The sequence below is a fragment of the Bidens hawaiensis genome, unplaced genomic scaffold (assembly GCF_021521415.1).
Source record: "Bidens hawaiensis isolate Kalapana, Puna unplaced genomic scaffold, B.hawaiensis_p1.1 tig00007455_1, whole genome shotgun sequence".
Lineage (NCBI taxonomy): Eukaryota > Viridiplantae > Streptophyta > Magnoliopsida > Asterales > Asteraceae > Bidens > Bidens hawaiensis.
This window is the reverse complement of record NW_027491522.1, coordinates 482,294-502,812: the sequence shown is the minus strand read 5'-3', so window position 1 is coordinate 502,812 and position 20,519 is coordinate 482,294. Positions and strand designations below refer to the sequence as shown.

The 20,519-nt window shown below is 35.0% G+C and overlaps 2 protein-coding genes across 2 annotated transcripts; one reads left to right on the top strand and one right to left on the bottom strand.

The window, feature by feature from the left end:
* Positions 1 to 13,763: 13,763 nt before the first annotated feature.
* On the top strand, positions 13,764 to 15,697 carry LOC143635360 (protein MODIFYING WALL LIGNIN-1-like). The gene is made up of 4 exons (XM_077103215.1): positions 13,764 to 13,883; positions 13,976 to 14,169; positions 14,868 to 15,265; positions 15,636 to 15,697. The coding sequence occupies exons 1-3, from the start codon at positions 13,764 to 13,766 to the stop codon at positions 15,085 to 15,087; spliced, it is 534 nt and encodes a 177-aa protein (XP_076959330.1). The 3' UTR covers positions 15,088 to 15,265; positions 15,636 to 15,697.
* A 449-nt stretch (positions 15,698 to 16,146) lies between these two features.
* LOC143635364 (ABC transporter E family member 2-like) lies at positions 16,147 to 20,013 on the bottom strand. Its single transcript, XM_077103217.1, has 6 exons — positions 19,773 to 20,013; positions 18,075 to 18,270; positions 17,805 to 17,990; positions 17,464 to 17,733; positions 17,139 to 17,384; positions 16,147 to 16,430 (listed from the first exon to the last, which is right to left on the bottom strand). Exons 1-6 carry the CDS (start codon positions 19,856 to 19,858, stop codon positions 16,311 to 16,313), a joined length of 1,104 nt encoding a protein of 367 aa, XP_076959332.1. The 5' UTR covers positions 19,859 to 20,013; the 3' UTR covers positions 16,147 to 16,310.
* Positions 20,014 to 20,519: the final 506 nt, after the last annotated feature.

The following is a 20,519-nucleotide window of genomic DNA, read 5'->3' as shown; positions in this document are numbered from 1 at the left end:
TTTTAAAGTATCGTCTTGAAAGACACTTTCAATCATTTCGGGATTCAGAAGATTCAATGGAACTTCCTTATCTGAAAATACTTTAGATAACCCTTTTATGTTAAAGACTTTCCCATTGAAAGATTCAGGTTGAGGATTAATAAACTTCATCAAATCCTCATCAGACACTAAAGGCTGTCTGATTTCTTGACTTTTGAAGATACCTTAGACTTTTTCAATGAATCACCCAAGGGCTTTAAACCATATACAGCTTGTTCAAACTCCTCGGGTTCACAAGAATGTGATTTGCAGAAGGTATGTTATCATTTTTGACAATCACATCTGGTTCTGTCAATTCCTCAATTGAACCATCCAATTCATTTTTAGCAAAAACTGATTTACTTGTATTATGAATCGATTCTTGAGTTGTTGCTTTAGTTGTTTCAACATTTTCGGAGTTGACTGAGTCAACAACACGCAATTCTAAGTTTGGAGATTGCTCCACAACTAGAATGCTACTTTAATCTCCTTTGAAAGGAAGAGGAATCTCAACATAACCCAATCCTACTTTACCATTTTTCTTGTGACTATTATTGACTTCAATAATCTCGTTTAGGAGAAATGAAGAATCTCTGAATTTTCCAAGTTTATTTTTAATTCCAAAATTTCATTTTCTAAGTTGGTAATGCAGGTTCGGAGCCTGAGAATCTCCTTGAAATGTTGTTCAACTACCACAATTTTACAATTAACTTCAGTTTTTAGGTCATGATTGCTAGCAGACAAATTTTTTATTTTCAGGGTCGATTGCTCCAATAATTTAGATTTTTCTCTGTAGCATTCATTTACCATGAAAAGCTCTTTTGTGAGATTAGTGTTCTGTTGTAATGCTGACTCAAGTTTGACTTTGAGTTCTACACAATCAGTACACTCAGTAACAACTTGAGAAGTTACTATCACTTTTGATTCATTTACAGATACTTTAAATGAAGATTTGGTGCTTACCTCTTCAATCATCGTCATACAACCAAAGGACTCAGTTTGCTCAGATGCTGAATCCTCTGAATCAGTTTCAGAATCAGACGTATCACTTTCTTCAGATAGATTATCACCACTTGCATCTTCAAACTTTCCAACCGGTTCAACCAAAGCAAGGTTGGCTTGATTTCCTAGTAGTCGTTGAGACCAGTCCACACTTTCATTGGCAACAAGAGCTTGTGAATTAGCCGGTTTACTCTGATCCCCTTCTGAAGAACTCTTCTTATTCTGATCAGTTCCAGATGAATTCTTTCCCGAAATTCTTTCAGAATTACATGGACCCAAAAATTCCTTCGTCGGCTTATCACATTCCTTGGCGAAATGACCAAAATCTCCACAATTATAACATTTGACTTTCAGTTTGTCAAACCCAACTCTCTTGTTTAGAGTCGGTAGATCTTTTCCCGTTCGTTTCATGATTCTTTTCACTTTTCTGACTATCATGCCATATTCCACTTAAGATCCATCAACTCGAGATCATATCATGCCATATTCCACTTAAGATCCATCAACTCAAGATCATCGGGGTCAATTTGATCATAATCCTCATCAGTCAATTCACTTGTAGCAATCTTACTCCCAATGAGTTGTTCGTAAGATGTCATGAAAGCACAAACAAAAGCAAATTGCTGCTCTGCTTCTTTAAGATTTACGTTAGGCAAAGAGCTTGAGGAACTTGCATTTGACCCTGAATTGGCACCAGACGCCATAAAACATACATTAGGAGAATCATTACCATTAGCAGACTCTTCTTGTGTTTGTGTGAAGAATGCTGTGATTGGGACTGAGCTTGAAGAATTATTAGCATGCATTGAACCACCATAAAGAGAAGGATTTTGATTCTGATTATCCTTCAAAGAAGTTTGGCATTTCAAATCATATTCTCTTTCTTCAAGTTTATTAATGAATTGCTCAGCAGTGAGTTGGTCGTTACGAAAATAACCATTTTCCTTCAACACCAGTAAGAAAGTAGAATAAGAGGGTGGTAATGCATTCTTCAAAGTGTCAATCTTGTCCACCTCAGTCGGTTCAAGATTCATAGTAGTCATTTCCACAACTAGATGACAAAACCGACTTATCATCTCTTCCACAGTTTCGTTTTTCAACAAAGTAAAATTTCGAAACTGAAATTTCACTAGAGTCTTTTTACTCTCGAGTGTGTTTCCCAAGCTTCTAGTCTTCAAAGTAGCAAATAAAGATGCAAAAGTCTTTATAGTGCTATACTGATGAAATATTTGCTCGGGCAATGCTAATGTGAGAGTAGAATAAGCTTTGGTCTCACTTTCAAAATCCTTAATCTCCTGAGCTTCATAATGATCATGATCTTTCGTAGTCCAACCCAGTGTGTCACTTCCTACAAGAGGTTCCTTATAAACTACATCCAAAAAATGTGCACTACTCAGATGTACCGAACCCAGATGAGCTCGAAACCTTGGTTTCCAATTAGCAAATTCAGACAACTTCAGAAGTTTCGGACATTTATTGTGTGTACCAATTTCGTTGTCCATAGTCAACATCTGCTGCATTAACGCATTCTGGGATGCTAACGCATAATAGGTGACATTTTGAGAAGCCATGTTATCACAAGTTTGAAAAGTCAAAGAACTAAACTTGTCAACTTTTAAAAAATTAGGTCCTGTGTACTGTTTAAACGAAAGTGGAAGAACAAATGAGATAACACGAATGAGTAGGATAACGAATGAATACTGGTTAGCAAATGACAAGTATGCAAAAGAGTAACAAATGTGAATTACTCCATCTAACGAATGTGTTACAAATGTGATATTGTTTATGCGAATGAAGATCTGAAATGAATGAGTAACGAATGAGTAACAAATGTGAGTTGGAATGAATGTGGTTAACGAATGAGAACTGAACGTATAAGGATGCGAATGTGATTAACGAATGAGATTGAACGAATGATCAGTTAGAAGTAACGAATGATCAGTTAACGAATCAATCTTCAACCAGTTAACGAATCAGTCTTCATACCTTCAAACATTCAATTCTTAGTCCAGACTTGTCTATAATCAACAAAACCTATATCAAACAACTCATAATCCAAATTCGAACCTTAATATACTAGTCCGTTCCAAACAAACACTCAAATCCAGACTCAATTGTCTAATTCAAACTTTTACGTTAAGTACCATTACTGTCACAGCTCAATTAAGTCTCAATTCAGCCAAATTACCACTCAATTTGCACTCAATTCTCCATAACCAATCTCAATTACCTTAATATCACACCTAATTACTGTTATACTAGTTCAATACACTTTATTAGAAACCTCTGTTTTCACTGAAACATTTCACTCACTGATTCATATCAATTCTAGATGAATTAGAACCAAAATTAGACGAATGAATGAGATATCTCAATGAATAATCATGAAGATCCGATCAAATTGTCTCTGATTCCACTTGATAGAGCTCGTATGGATCTAGATCTACATTGACATCATGTTATTCATTGACTGATTGATACAATTACGATGAATACAGTTAGTGTGTGAACTGTGTGTGTTGAGAGAGAAATCGGACAGAGTAACGACTCATAATTGATAAAATAACGAACTGATTACTTTAACAATAAACTTACAGGTATATATAGTGACGATGACACATTCGTTTAACTTATCCTTAACGAATGTGTCATTCGTTACATTAAACATAACGAATGAACATCCTCATTTGTCTTACATTAACATTTAACGAATGCCCTTCATTCGTTGTCACATTCATTAAGCAGGGTTAACGAATGTGACTTACACATTTAACGAATGTAGCTTATTCGTTACTGAGTAACGAGTAGCTTTATAATAGAGCAAAATGGGCATATTTACCAAAATAGCTCTTATATTATCAAGTAATTATAATAATTAACTAATAAAGACCGAGACGTCCAAAACATGTATCAACAAATTGACTTTTAACTTATTGAACCCAACCTTTTTGTTCAGAGTAGGTAGGTCCTTTCCGGTTCGTTGCATAAACCGTTTTACCTTACGGACTATCATAGCCATGTTCCATTTCAGGTCCATGAGCTCTAGATCATCAGGGTCGATCTGGTCATAATCCTCATCAGTGAGTTCGTTGGTCGCAATCTTACTTCCAACCAGTTGTTCGTAAGATAACATAAACGCACTTAAAATTCTTTCAGATTTACATTAGGCAAAGAGCTTGATGAACTTGAACCTGAACCCGTGTTGGTTCCTGACGCCGTGAAACATACATTAGGCCCGGCATTAATGTTAGGTGACTCTTCTTGAGAATTCTGTGTGAAGAAAGCCGTGATCAGAACAAAACTTGAAGCATTGCTTGCTGGTAACGAACCACCATAAAGAGTAGGATTTTGATTACCCGTTAGTGAGTTTTGACATTTCAAGTCGTACTCTCTCTCTCTCTCTCTCTCTCTCTCTTCTAACTTGTTAATAAACTGTACCAAAGTAAGTTGATCATTACGAAAATAACCATTCTCTTTCAGCACAAGTAAGAATGTTGAGTATGAAGGTGGTAATGCATTCTTCAAAGTATCAATCTTGTCCACCTCAGTTGGTTCCAGTTTAACAGCAGACATTTCCGCCACAAGATGACAAAAATGACTGATCATTTCTTCCACAGTTTCATTCATCAATAGAGTAAAATTTCTGAATTGAAATTTCACTAGAGTCTTCTTGCTCTCGAGTGTGTTTCCTAGGCTTCGAGTTTTCAAGGAAACAAATAAAGAAGCACAAGTCTTGATATTGCTGTATTGATGAAATATGTGCTCAGGTAACGCCATAGTGAGAGTTAAGTAGGCTTTGGTCTCGCTCTCAGCTTCCTTGATCTCATGAGCTTCATAACAGTGATGAGCCTTTTCAGTCCAGCCAAGTGATTCACTCCCAACAAGTGGTGCCTTATAAACAACATCCAGATATCTCACACTACTTGGATGTATGGATCCAACATGAGCACGAAACCTTGGCTCCCAACGTGAGAAGTCGGACAATTTCAGCAGTTTGGGACATTTATTATGAGAACCAATCTCATTGTCCATTGATAACATTTGCTGCATTAAGGCGTTTTGTGAGGCTAAAGCATAATGCAAGGCTTGATTTTTTGAGAAGCCAAGATTTAACAATGTCTAACAATCAAGGGGCTAAACTTGTCAAATGATAAGACTTACAATCACTGTTCATGAATGTGTACTGTTTAAACGAATGGGAATACACAAATGTGTAAGGTTAACGAATGAGGGGTAGTGTATGTGATTGAGTAACGAATGGGACAGGGTAGCAAATGTGACTAGCGAATGTTTGGTTAATGAATGATGAATTAGCGAATGATGAACCACTGTTTTAACAAATGAAGGTTAACGAATGAAGATTTACGAATGATCCATAACAAACAAATGATCAGTTATAAAGTTAACGAATCAGTCTTCAATACTAACGAATCAGTTTTCAAATAGTAATGAATTAATCTTCAAACCTTCAAACCATTTTGAAATTCAAACCTAAGTCCAAATTTGTCCAAATCACCTAAAATATACACCAAAACACTCGGAATTCAAATACGAACCTCGCTCAACCAATCCGAACTCACAAACAAACCAACACAGACCTCAATCAAATTAACCAGTTTACCGACATTAACACAAATGCAAATCACAACTCAAACTCAACTAATTCAGTCTAATTAATAATCAAACCTGATTCAATCCGCCATAAAACCTTTCAGTTATCTTAATACTAAGTCCAATTACCATTATTCAAGCTCAATTACGATTAACTGATGTTCCTCTGTTTCACAGAACCTCAATTAAACACTTAACATATCAATTCATGAGTGAATATAATCATTCAGAGATAAACTGATACAAAATGAAGATGAACAACATGTAGATCCGATTCCCAAGATCTGAAACCACTTAAAGAACCTCGTGTGGATATAGATCGTTGATTACAACGTGATGTTCATCATTGTGATATGATTAATCCAAAGTCTATACGTTTAATGTGTGTTTGTGTGTGTAATCAGAGAGAATTTCGGCAGAGTAACGACTCACAAACATATTCATAAAAACTTCTATATCAATACTGAATATGTTAAGCATATATATAGGGGATGACACATTCGTTAACTTAAGACTTAACAAATGTGTCATTCGTTACATTAACTATAACGAATGAACATACTCATTCGTATTACATATACCTAACGAATAGCCCTTCATTCGTTTGTCACATTAGTTAGACAAGGTTAACGAATGTGGCTTAAATTATAATGAATGTGGCTCATTTGTTACGGAGTAACGAATGGCCTTACAATAGAGCGAATGGGGTTATTTACCAAAATACCCCTTACATTATCAAACAATATAATAATAATATAATAAAGACCGAGACGCCCAAGTCGTGTATCAACAATGATTACTCCAATCAAAGTCACCATCTTGAGGAATCATTATCATATCAACATTCCTTGATCCCTGTTTTGATTATTAGCATCAGTAGTTCCCCTGTTCTGATTTGTTTGAATCTGCAATTGATTATTTCTTTGTTGTTGTTGGGTCTGCTGTTGTTGCCTATTCTGTTGGTAAGGAATTTGATTCAAATGCTGGTTCCTTTACTGATAGTTCTACTGATTTTGATTTTGATTTTGGTAGAACTGGGCTTGATTTCCTTGGTTTCCAAACTGCCTAGGAAGATTGCATTCCCTGGCAAAGTGTCCTGGCTGTTGGCAGTTATAGAAGATGGCTTTTGACTTATCAAATTTAATTCTTTCATTAGGTCCAGAGAAGGTTGATCTTCCTGTCCTATTATATAGCCTCTTACTCCTTGCAGCCAACATAGCAGCCTGCCATTTGAGATCCATGTCTTCCAAGTCATTTGTATCAATTTGTTCTAAGTCTTCTTGCACAACACTTGTATGAATCAGATTCTTTGCCACAAAAGCATTGTAAGAGTTGTGAACATGGAGAACAGAGCCGATAGTCAGTTCCTTGACCTGAATTCTGAACATATGGAGGATGTCCACTTGCTGTTGATGTACTGTCATTGTCTTCAATCATTTGAACATTGAATCTCTGCTTACCAGCACCATACACTCTAGGAGTCTCTGAAGTTACTGAATTTGTGTCTGATGATTCTTCAATTATTGGATGCAATTGTTGAGATCTTGTGGATAAATTTCCCATAGAAGCCACTAATGCATTTATCACTGGAAAACTGGGTCTTTCTTCTTTTATCATGTGATTCTCAATCATCTTACGTTTTGCAGCTTGTAGAAATGAGATCACATCGTCCAACTTAAAGTTGGGAAAATTTTCTTTCTCTTTGATGAATTTGCTAGTAGCATACCATTCTCATGATAGAGATGTGAGTAACTTTTTGTTCAAGTTAAAATCAGAGATTTGTAAATCTGTTGTTCTGATTTCGTTCACAATTGCCATAAACCTCTGTAGCACTGATTTTAGTCTCTCACCATCTTTGAACTTGAATCTGTCAAGCTGTTGTTTCAATCTGTCCTTTTTGATGTCTTGTAGCTCAACATTACCTTCAAACATTTCTACTACTGCATCATACATGGCTTTGGCATTAGTGTGATGATTCACCCTAGTTAGAATCTCCCAAGATAATCCTTGCTTTAACATAGACAAGGCTTTATCATCCCTTTTCTTCATTTGCCTCTCAAGCACTTGATTATTTCTTGTTATATCATTTGAAAGGACCATCTCTGATAGAGTTCCATAGCTCTGTATCATTGTAGTTTACAGCAGCTTTGAACGGAACCTTCCATTTGATATAGTTTTCTTTTTGCAAAAGCCTTGGGATCTTGTTTGTAGATACCTCTTGTTCGTCCATAACTTCAATCTCTTCATATCTGGAAGCAAACACCTTTTATACCCTAAAGATTCAACCTTTAATACTCAAACTTCAAACCCGTGGTCTTCAGAGAGCTTACTTAGCTCTGATACCACTTGTCAGGACCGGATCTGGTCCAAAACTAATAGTAGTCGACAAGAACACACCAGATCTAAGAAACTGAAGACCTTCTGATTATACCGGCGTAATCAGTATAAACAGAGGTTATGAATGAAGATTAGAATAAAAAAGCAAACACGAGAAATAAACAAAATATTCACTATATTTAATATATCATTGATGAGCAGTGAAACAGTTGATTAGGTTCACATGGAATGTCTAGAGTTTCGTGACGGCAGTACGAGGTAGCATTAATGAGGAATAATCGCTCTAACTGTTATGCTCTTATATTCCGTACATTCTCCGTCTTTTGTGCGTAAAACCTAGGATTCTATTTATAGTCACCTAGACATTCCTTCTAAAAACCCTAATGATTACATATTGAATGAAAAATAATTACAAGTGTAAAACTGGTCTTCGAGTATGATAAACCTTGTCGACCAAACCTTGTAGTGCTCGAAACATGTCTTCGAGCAGACTTTACTTAGAATATTTTCACTAGAAAATATTCTTCTCCAGCAGACTTCAATCTTCACAACTTGTTCAAGCTTTTCTCGAATAGGTTCTACAAGCAAACATGTTCTCCTTGATCTCTTCAATCTTTCCTTAGGATTTATTGTGAACAACTCCAGCGTGCTTGAGTACTGAACCTTGCTTGAGATTGAACCATGCTCGAAGATTATACTTAGAACATTTGAGATCTTCTTTTATTGTATTTATGCTCGACCCACCAATATGCTCGAAAGACTTGGTTTAAGCTGGATAGGTCAAGTTGCTTGCTCGAGTAGCAATCAATACTCGATGAAAAACATCCTTGCTTGACGAAGTGTAGCTTGCTTGAAGCTTTCAACACTTAGAAGAATTTCCATAAGATAGTCTTATGAGCATAAGGCATCATGCTCGAGGTAGTAAATCCTTGCTCGAAGGTCCAAGCTTGCTCGAAGTCCATACTTAGCAATTTCTTGAGGAGGTTGAGAAGATTCCAATATTCCTTTGTAAATATCCGAATCAACATAATTTAGAACATACAAATATGTTTAAAAATTTAAAATTTGTTTAAAAAATAAGCTAGTACAAATATGCAATGCAAAATAATTATTTGATGTGGGAAGCTTAAATCATCCTTATGTTCTTTATGATTGATTTTAAAATTGCATGCTGTTGATCTATTAATAGGTTCTATGAGAATACGATAAAATGAGAGTTTTTAAAGATTCATTTGATTAGTGAATTTTTGTGGGTGCGTGTTATTTTATCTGCCAAGATTTTCCATAAAGATTGAGCAAGTCCAATCATGTGAATTGTTTTTTTTTGTTTATGAATTTCTTTTCATATGTTAGAGAATCAAGTATGGACTTACGTATCAATAGTTAATTTATAAAGATTTTATTCATAAATATAATGATAATAGTAGCTTCATTCGTCAATATTAAATGATATTAGGCTTATTCGCCATTATCAATGACAAATAACATTGATCATCTGTTATTCGTCACTATCAAAACCTATTAAGCTTATTAGCCAGTACCAAGTGCAAATAAGAGTTTTTGATTTTGATCTGACACGCCTCTTATATTCTCTGACAATCTCTTACACATCTAAACCTAAATTTCTTATTTATCAATATTAAAAACTATTACCCTATTTGTGATTAAAAAAAAAAGTCAACCTCACAAGTGATTAAGAATCTCAAATATACACTATTTTTTAAGAAAAAATCCACAGATTTACTTGTATACTAATCTTTGCAAACTATATATATGGCTTTAATTGGGGCATTTACATATATCCCTCTATAACTTCTCTTATTATATATTTCCTCAATGCTAAACATTTAATTACATATTTCTCCTTTCTAAACCACACATATTACATATCATCCCATTTCATTAAAATTAATTAACTAAATAACCATTTTACCTTAACGAACTAATTTACAAATATCCCTTCTTAATAGTAGCAATTACATATATCCCCATTTTAACCCCAAACTGAGTCGGTTTTAAGGCGACCATATCGAAGCTAATAAATTCAATTTGAGTCGAATTTTTTTAATCGTTAGAAAATACAAAAAAAATTATTTTTTACATAGTTTATAGGTTCAATATTTCTAACATGAGTGGCATATCAACAAATTATATCACATAATATTGCATAAAAATGATTACTTTAACAATAATATAAGACAAAATTACAAATTTTGTCCTTTAAACATAGTCAATTTATGGATCAAGTCATTTAAAAAGTTTACTTTCAGTCGTTGTCCTTTATATGACAAAGTGTTTCATTTTTAGTCCTTTTCACTAACGGTCATCTATGTTTTCAGTTAAGCCTAGGCACATGAGGGCATTAAAGTTATTTTGCTTGTAAATATATATCATTAAAAAATCTAATAAATGAAAATAAATATAATAATATAAGACCCACCATCAAATCTATCATCTTCTCCACACCTATTCAAGAGAACCTCAACCATCACCAACAAAACCACCGGCCACTACTAACTGTTAAGCTAGGACCGCTGCTGTGATTCCGGCAACCGCCATTGTCACCGACACCAACACTACCGCAACCCACAGCCACACCACCAGTACCGCACTACGCCACCGCCACCAGGTTGGCACTTCGTCACCCCTCTGAAAAATTCATAATTTCAAGATTCGATCTTTTCACCACAAAACATTTTGACCCACTTCAATTCTAGTGCTAATATCTTCAAAAAACAACCAATGTTGATTATTTGTTTCTTGAACCGAAATTTTGTTCCTAGAAATGAACCGGAGACGCCTCCGGATCCGAGGTCTTCTGATTGGGATGTAAAAAGGGTAATGAGGCGGTGAGTTTGTGTAGCCGGAGTTGATGGCGACGGTGGTCGGGTGGTGTTGTGGTGGTGGTGGTGCTGCTGTGGTTATGACTTATGACATTGAGAGAAAGAAGATATGACTAGAAAGAGATTATTAGTGTTGTTATTAGTTTGATATCTATATTTATGAAATATATAGTTTTTATATAAAATAATAGTTTTTAATATTTTCTAATTTATTTTTAATCATAAATATGAGTATTGGTAAAAAGACTAAAATACCCTCATGTGCAGTGCACATGAGATGATTTAACGGAAAAACTTAACGTTCGTTAGTGTAAAGGACGAAAATCGAGGAAAGATATCATATAAAGGACAGCGCCTGAAAGTAAACTTTTTAAAGGCGTGGATCCGTAAATCAGACATGTTTAAAGGACAAAATTTGTATTTCTGTCATAATATAAAGCAATATGTATGCACTAGATTAAGAAAAGAAAACTAAAAAAGAAGTAACATGTTTACATTATCCCAACGGTTGCTTCCAAATATTTCAAAATGATCAAACCAATATTCCAAAATGGTCAAACCAACATTATATAGTTTTTATATAAAATAATAGTTTTTAATATTTTCTAATTTATTTTTAATCATAAATATGAGTATTGGTAAAAAGACTAAAATACCCTCATGTGCAGTGCACATGAGATGATTTAACGGAAAAACTTAACGTTCGTTAGTGTAAAGGACGAAAATCGAGGAAAGATATCATATAAAGGACAGCGCCTGAAAGTAAACTTTTTAAAGGCGTGGATCCGTAAATCAGACATGTTTAAAGGACAAAATTTGTATTTCTGTCATAATATAAAGCAATATGTATGCACTAGATTAAGAAAAGAAAACTAAAAAAGAAGTAACATGTTTACATTATCCCAACGGTTGCTTCCAAATATTTCAAAATGATCAAACCAATATTCCAAAATGGTCAAACCAACATTATAAAACACAAAAAAAAATACAAGACATGAGAAAATTATGCACGTTTTCCTCGTTTTGTTTTACTTGATGAGTGTTGATCTTGATTTTCTGCATATTTGCATGTCTTTGCACGGTGTCCATACTTACCACAACGTGTATATTTTTCTCTTTTTAGTCTCGTCGTGTGGTTTGATCATATTATTTCTTGGTCTTTCAGGTGGACGTTTAATTGTAGATGGCTGTATCTTCTCCTCGATGTCTATATGCACACATTGATCCTTTGTAGGCATTGAAGCAACTTCTAAAGCATTAGCTAATTTAAACTTCTCAATAGTAACTGTTATTACTTAATGAATACTCGAATTCTTCCTCATCATGTTCTTCACCACGTTCTTCACTGTGTTCTCCATCCTGACCCCTGCAAACGATGTACAACCCTAATAAAGACTAATTTTACAAGATATTAAAAGTTTACCAAGCATACAATTACCTTTGTTGCATCGAACATATCTTAACATTATTATCCGTCATCACATAAACGGTTAACTCTTTTTCCACCTCATACATACTAAGCATTAGTTGAATTTTATCATGAGAATCAACCTTAATATATGATTGCACACTAGCATATTTATCAATGTTATAAAGTGAGAAAATGAGCTCTCTGTCAGAAGGATAATGAGTGGCAACCACTTCCATCAAATTATGAAAGTCGTATATGCACGTGTCAATGTAAATGCATTTTTGAGATCCAAAACAATAGCGTTTTTTAGATAAGTTCCTAGCTAATTGAATGTAGCCCCATATTTTAGTTTTGTTGTGTACTTAGAAAATACTTGGACACTTGCATTCTCTATTGTTGGTGATTGATCTATATTCTCCAATGTTGGTGTAAATGATTGGTCTCCCATAAAATCCATGTTTTCGTTTTTCATAACAAACTAATGTGAATAAACCTAAATAAATGTTTATTATATATTTCTTAAGAAAAATAAAAGTATCTTAAACATAGTATGTTATAAGTGCACTATTTGTTTACTAATTTGATGCTGGAAATATAAGGTGCAACATACTTTTACGGTGAATGGCCAAAGAGTGATATATTTACCTTAAAAGCTACTTCAACATGTTACCCTTTTATAACAAGACATTCAAAGTTCCTAGGAAGCAATGGATAAAACATGCCACTACAGCATACTTTTGACACTAGGAAGAACTGGATAACACATCGTACTATCCATTTAATGAGCAATGCATTCAAGTTCCCCTTCTATATGGAAAATCAACAAACGGAGCATCTCGAGTTTCAAAAGATTCTTAGATTATAACATGTAAAAGTTAGGTTTTATAATATACTAGAAAGTGAACTTACCTGAGGTTAGGAGGCCGACACCGAAGGATAGACACTGGAGGTCCGGTGCCGGATGTCAGATGCCGGCATGAATAGTAGCAGAAGTTCGTTCTTTGTTTCTGTAGAGTGTGAATGGGACGATTGGAACAACTTTTGGTTTTAGGTTTAGTAAATTGATAAGGGTAATTGCATGTTAAAAGGAGAAATATGTAATTAAGGTTTTAACATTAAAGAAATATATAATTAAAAGGCTTAAAAAACGGATATATATAAAAATCCCATTATAATAATAAGATCAGAAAGATGCAAATTATGAAAATTGATATAAACAAGTCAGTCACTTCTCCTCTCCTAGTCAACCCACGATGAAACAACTACACATTTGTCTCTTGTTTCTTTTATATATATTGACCAGCTCAATCATTGACCATATTCGAAGGTTGAAAAACATTCAACCAGGGAAGGTATACTTACCTTCCTTCCAAGCAACAGCCCCCTGCTTCCTGCCCCCAACCCCCCAAGTCCCAACTAAAGCAATGATGGAATCATTTTAACTAACCACTTTTCCCTTCCTTTTCCCTTTGAGTAACCTCCAAGCTCTCTTTCTTTTCAACTTTAAACTAAAACCATATAACCAAACACCTAAAATACATATGGAAAAACAACACAAAACCAAAACAAAAATTCTTCACCTTTTGGCCACCACCTTCATCATCTCCCTTTCCGTTGCATCTTTTGTTTTATGCATCATGTGTGAGCTAAAGAAATCAAAGGTATGTTCATGTCATTCATGTATACTTCACATCCACATGCTAATTAATTATTTTTAGTCGATCGGTTTTCAACTTAATTAGGAGTTTTGCAGAAGAAGGAGCTACGAGTTGATGGCGAGCTATGCTATTTGCCACAAAGCCAGGCATTTGGTTATGGGATTACAGCTTCGGTGTGTTCTTCTATTGCCCAAATCCTAGGGACCGGATTCTTTATATCGTGTAGGCGATCAATTGATTTCAAGTCTTCAAGGACTTCTGTTGCATGTATTCTTTTGCTTCTTTCGTGGTGAGTACAATGTTTTATTGAATTTTCCATTATAAATTTAAGTAAATTCAAATGTATTAATTTCATGCACATTACATACAAATTCTAAAAAAAAATGACAGCTTTCTACTTTTAACAATTGAGATATCGATTAAATTGTTTTGAATTTTGTTCACGGACTTAAGCGAGCATACGTCATAGTTCGTCAGTAAATACTTATGTCTCATTTGTTGTTAAGAAAATTGAATAGTTTGGTTCGACTATGATCGGTTATATTTGTATGTGATCCTTACTTTTAATATTATAGACATTTATCTAAAACTGAGTTTACATAAAGAAAGATACAATAATTTATTTTTTTTTAGAGGCTTTATGTTGGAAAATACACATTTTAGTATAACTTGTATCAAAATGCATATAATATAAAAAAAAAACTATACAGTAAACCATTGATTTTAAGTATTAATTTCGTAAATATGATACTCTTATTATCGTGGAATATTTTAATATTAATATCGTAGAATATTTGCTAGTTGAGGAGATTAGTGATCATAAAGTTACTAATCATTTGATTCTAATTCCCTAATTACCCCTTTTAGTTGTAGAGAATATTATTTTGATAAAAGTAGAAACAAAACTATGAATTTTGTGTGTATCAAACATTAATATTGGTAATTTTTAAAAAGAAATTTCTAAAATGTATCTTATTCAATTCTCAGGGCTAGTTTTTTTATTATGATGATATTAACCGGAACAGCAACAAGCATGAACCGAAGGCAGGCGGTTGGAGAAGGGTGGGTAGACGGCGTGTGTTACCTTGTGAAGAACAGTGTATATGTTGGCTCGGGAATACTTGTCCTTACAGCCATGACTTCAACACTTGCGTCGTGTTACTTGATGATCAATAAGAGCCGAGCGGTGCATGCACAAGTGAAATGAGAGAACTTATTTTCAGTTTCTTGTCTATATGTAGTCATACAAAAGATTATATACAGATAGAACGTTGCTATGGTTATATTTTTGGATATATCTTTGAACAAAAAATAATTTCAAATCACCATCAATTTCAATAAAATTGATTTTGATAATTTTTTCTTTTTTTTCTCAGGTTTAAGAGGTGCACAAACCGGGTATTCTCAGGAACCGGAACCGGAACCGGGTAGGAACCGGAACCGGAACCGGGAATAGTCAACAAAAGTCAAAATCGGGTCCGGGTAGGAACCGGTTCCGGATATAGTCGGGTATTTGACCGGGTTTTGACCGGTTCCATCGGGTTTTTTTCAGGTTTCGGGTACAGCCGGGTTTTAACCGGGTATTGGCGGAACCGGTTCCACCGGGTCCGGGTTGGTTCTGGTTCCGGTTTCACTTTCAGAAGGAAACCCAAGACCCGGTCCATACCGGCAGGTAGGGTAGAGTCGGGTCCGGTTCCGGGTAAGAACCGCCGGATCGGGTCTACACCCAGTTGTTTTGTGCACCTCTAGGTTTAGATACAAAAATTCTCAATCAAACTATTTTATTACCGACTTCATCATTGTTTTTTAAGTTGACATGACACAGATCCAGTCATTCAACATGAAAATAGGCTTTGGGTTGCCGTGTCTAACTCGTATAATAAGCGGGGACCTTTAGCCGGAACATGAAAAGGAAAAATGGTTTGGACCACCAAAAAGCACTCCATGATCATAGATTATGCTTTTATCGAAACGTCTTAATTCTAGACATGTTCTCTCCAAAAGCAGGACAAACGCTGGAAGTTCTCGTGACCAGTTAACCTATCCGGCTCGAGGCTTTTTAGGCCAGTCCAGCTTCAAGCAACAAAGTGAAACCATTGTAAACGCAATCAAAATCTTAATCTTTAATTCATGTCATATCATGAAAAACATCACAAACACACGCCTACTCAACATCATTACGCTCGTATGGTCAGTAATCATGAGCCGGAAATAACAACTAGAAACAAGGGATACCGCCTCCAAATGAGAAAAAGAAAAAAGAAAAAGTACAAGCATTTCAAACATATAATAAGTACCAAACACTGATTGGGGCAGAACATGCTGGTCTTGATGGCGGATTAACCGAAAGCATCTAGAACAGAGTAACTCTGCTCATACACCATACCCCAAAAGTCATGTGGGGTAGCATAAAAAACAGGAACCCATTATTTAGTCATCCAAGTAATAGTAAGATCCAGCAAGTTTCTGCTCCCTGTCCTTTGTAGAATTAAGCTTGTTAATCCTTGGTCGATAATTGGTTGGGTCCCGCCTGAATGTAATTGTCAGATGCTGCACCACAACAGTTTCAAGAGACTTGAGAAGTGAATAAAGAGTAGGCCTAGCTAGGGGTGTAAACAAGCCCAGCCGAACTAGAGCTCAGCTCTTTTAGCGTATGAGACGGAGCTCAAGCTTGGCTCATTTCAAGCTATACGTACAAACCCCGAGCTCAGTTCATGAGTGGTTCTTCAAGCTTGAGCTCGGCTCGTTTATTACTTATTAATTAAATTATATACATTTTTGATATTTTGATATTTTAACTAATAGTTTTTAAATATAAGCTAATATGCATTGTTTAGTTATTTTATCATTATTTATTTAAAATTAATTATTATGTAGATAAATATTCAACATAATAAATAAACATTTTATAAACAATAATGTTTATTTATTAGGCTCGGGCCCATTTAAACTCAGATCAATTTAGGGTTTTAGCGAGCCGATCTCAAGTAGCTCACAAGCAGCTTGACTAATATACATGACTAACAGGTCAAAATAGGCTTGTGTTGAAACGGGCCATTTTAGAAAAACTCAAAGTCTCAAACTGGGTTCACCCACTATATATTTTCAAAATAACATAAGAATGAACATCCAGAAAAGATGAGATCAATATAAATTGTTAATACAGATTATATTTATCTCTTAACAGATGAAACGATGAAAACAATAAAAAATAGCAAGAAACAAGACAAATGCGAAAAAGCAGTTAGTAAGACTTACTGATAAGAAGAGATTCATTCCCATTAATAAAGATTGAGGTGCATTTGCAACACAATCAACAGACGGTGTCCCTTCATAAACAATCACCCGATCTGCTAAATAAGTTGCCATTATGAAATCATGTTCAACCACAAATGCAGTCTTTTTAGCATGTAGTATAAATCTCTTTATAACTTTTGAAGCCACAATACGCTGCTCAGAATCAAGGTATGCACTTGGTTCATCTATCAGGTATATATCAGCAGGCTGGAAATAAAGCACAAATAATCAGAAATCAAAATAATAGTTTTTCAGAAAATAATTAATAAACAAGAAAATTAATTACCTTTCCAAGACACAAGCACAACGCAACTCTTTGCAACTCACCACCAGAAAGATTAACAACTTCTTGATCCATTAACTGCTCAATTTGAAGAGGCTTCATGACATCAGAAACAAATTGAGGGTGCATATACGAGTCACGAATCTTTTGATGTAACAAATGTCTGACTGAATTAGCAAACTTGGGACTGATCTTTTGAGGTTTGTAAGAAACATTAAACTCAGGTATCTCTGTCTCATTGCCTTCTATGGTGTCAGGCTTCAATATACCAGCCTACAAAATTCAAAATAAACACACTTTAAAAACTCAATATAAACGAATATCAATTCTCAAAAATATCTCACCAGCATACGAATAAAGGTTGTCTTCCCAGTTCCATTTTCACCAAGCATTACTATAATCTGAGAGTCTGTGAATTCACCCTCAACCACTTTAAGTTTAAAACCACCTTGCGTTTTAGACATTGTTGGGTATCTATAACGTGCATACGTTTCAATTTCTTCAGCACTCTCCTGTGGTGTCTCAGCTACCTTTTTTCCCATAGAGATTATAAACATATTAATAAATATTGTTGCTGAATTAATGATGATAATGATAAAACATGAGAGTTTTACCTTAAACGTGAGAGATTCGTCACGAAAACGAAGATTCTCTGTGGGCACGTACCCTTCCAAAAAGATATTAATTCCTTCTCTAACAGAAAAGGGCAGTGTCACAACACCATATGCACCAGGCTTCCCATAAAGGCAGCAAATGAAGTCTGATAGGTAATCAAGCACACTTAAATCATGCTCCACGACAATCACATAGCTGGAAATTCAAATGTCATAAATGAAATTGTATTATTAGTATATTAAGCATCTTTAAATCCAAAATAAGGGAAACAACACTTGTGACCGAATCCATTGGGTTCTATCTCAAACAAGTCGAATTAGTCAAATCAAAAACTCTGGCTAAAAGGATAACAGGTAGGCTTGTAAACATAGCGAACGTTCAGTGAACAGTTCATTAACTGTTTGGCAGGAACACGTCTCATTCGTTCATTCTTCGCATTCATTTATGTTCGTTTTCATTTGAATTTTTTGGCCCATTACAACTTTGTCTAGTTTTAATAGCTTTTTAGGCCCAACACATTGTTCTTCAGATTACTTTTAACTGGTTTTAGCTTATGTTCATGCATCTATGTCCAATTATGCTTGCGTGTTTATGTTCATGAACCGTTCCTTTATACTGTTAACGAATGAAAATTAAGAAAAAAAGCGCAGATCATTTAATTGCTTGTGTTTGATCGTTGTTCGGTTGAAGGCAAACAAACAAACACGAAAACCCTTCGTGCGTGTACATTCAGTTCGTTTACAAGCCTAATAACAGGTCATACCGGTTTAAGTCACCCAAAGTCTATTTCTAATGCCTACATCCTATATGACTTTCATTCAAAGAACCAGATTACCATTGTAAACATATTGTTTCTGTGATCGTAATTACACACTAATTATTTATAAATAACATTAAAGCAAACCAAAAGAAAGTGTTTGGTTGTCAGGCAAACCTGATAACAGCCATACCAAAAATGCCCCGCATTATCAACTGGAGCCCGTTTTTGAATTGCTATCACCCATCATTAGAACCGTAAACAAGCCAAGCCGAGCCTAACTAGGTTGAGCTCGGGCTCAAGCTCGAGCTCATACTTAAACGACCCTACTCGGCTTAGTTTGTTTATTTTAGCGAGCTAAAAATTCGAACTCGACTCGTAAAAAGCTCAAGCTCGCTCGTGACTCGATAATCCGGCAGGTTTATTTTATTTTTTATTTAACTTTTACACATGTTGATATATAAAGAAACAAAAATATATATATATTTAAACATACACATAATACCAAAACTATAAACTAGAGAATTTATACCATTATTTGTTTTACTTTTGTTTTTTTATCAATTTATAAAGGTCAAGAGATAGATTCAAAATGACTTTGTCTTGCTTTCGTTATTTTTCAATATTTTAATATGTTATTTATTATTAATAGATACTAAAATTTGGGGTTTAATTTAAACGAGCCAATCAAGTGAGCCAGCCAAAAAGCCAGTTATCAAGCGAGCCACAAGCCGAGCCATCCCTGGCTCGGGATTGGCCCATTTACAAGTCGATCTGGCTCAGTTCAACTCGTTTACAAACGAGCATTTTTTGAGCCAAGCTTTTTTCAAGCAATGTTCAAGAGAAAGCCACTAGCTTTTTGACAGCCCTACCAGTCATCTTGCCACCTACAAATATAGGCCAAACTTAAAAATTGCAAAAACATAAACAGTACAATAACCTGTTCGGTCTAAGCAAAGATCTGATAACTTGAGCAGCTTTAAGCCTTTGTTTGACATCAAGATAACTCGAAGGCTCATCAAACATATAAATCTCAGCATTCTGTATGGCGACAACAGCAATCGCAAACCTTTGAAGCTCTCCACCAGATAAATCTCCAACATTACGGTCAATAACCTGATTCAGCTCAAGATCCACACAAAGCTCTGCTTTCACATCTCTCTCGTCTTTTTGTTCAAGTACTTGTCCAACATTCCCTTGAACCGCTTTTGGAATATGATCAACATATTGTGGCTTTATAATCGCCTATTTTCACAGGGAAAAAAAAAGTTACTAAAAACTACATGTGCGTAAAATGTATGTACCTTCAGATTATCTTCTAGAATACGAGTAAAGTAGTTTTGCAACTCGGATCCTCTGAAGTAGGTTAAAATTTCTTGCCAGTCTGGAGGATTCTGGAAAGAAATAATGAAGCATTAGTTATAAGTAAGCGAAGGTAATAAAAAAGAAGCATTGGTGTTAAAAATGTATGGGTGTAAAGGAGCTACATGCCATGCCATGCCATCAATGCTAGTTGATGATTCTAAAACTGCATGTCTTGTTGTTTATGCCTACTCCTAGATCTAACAGCTTTGTCCATCAACCTCTTTACCTAGGCCACAAGCCCTTTGAGCCTTAAAACTACTGATTACGCCTGCTTCTTCTATCTATCTAAATCTAACAGTAAACAAGAAGATAAGATAGATTG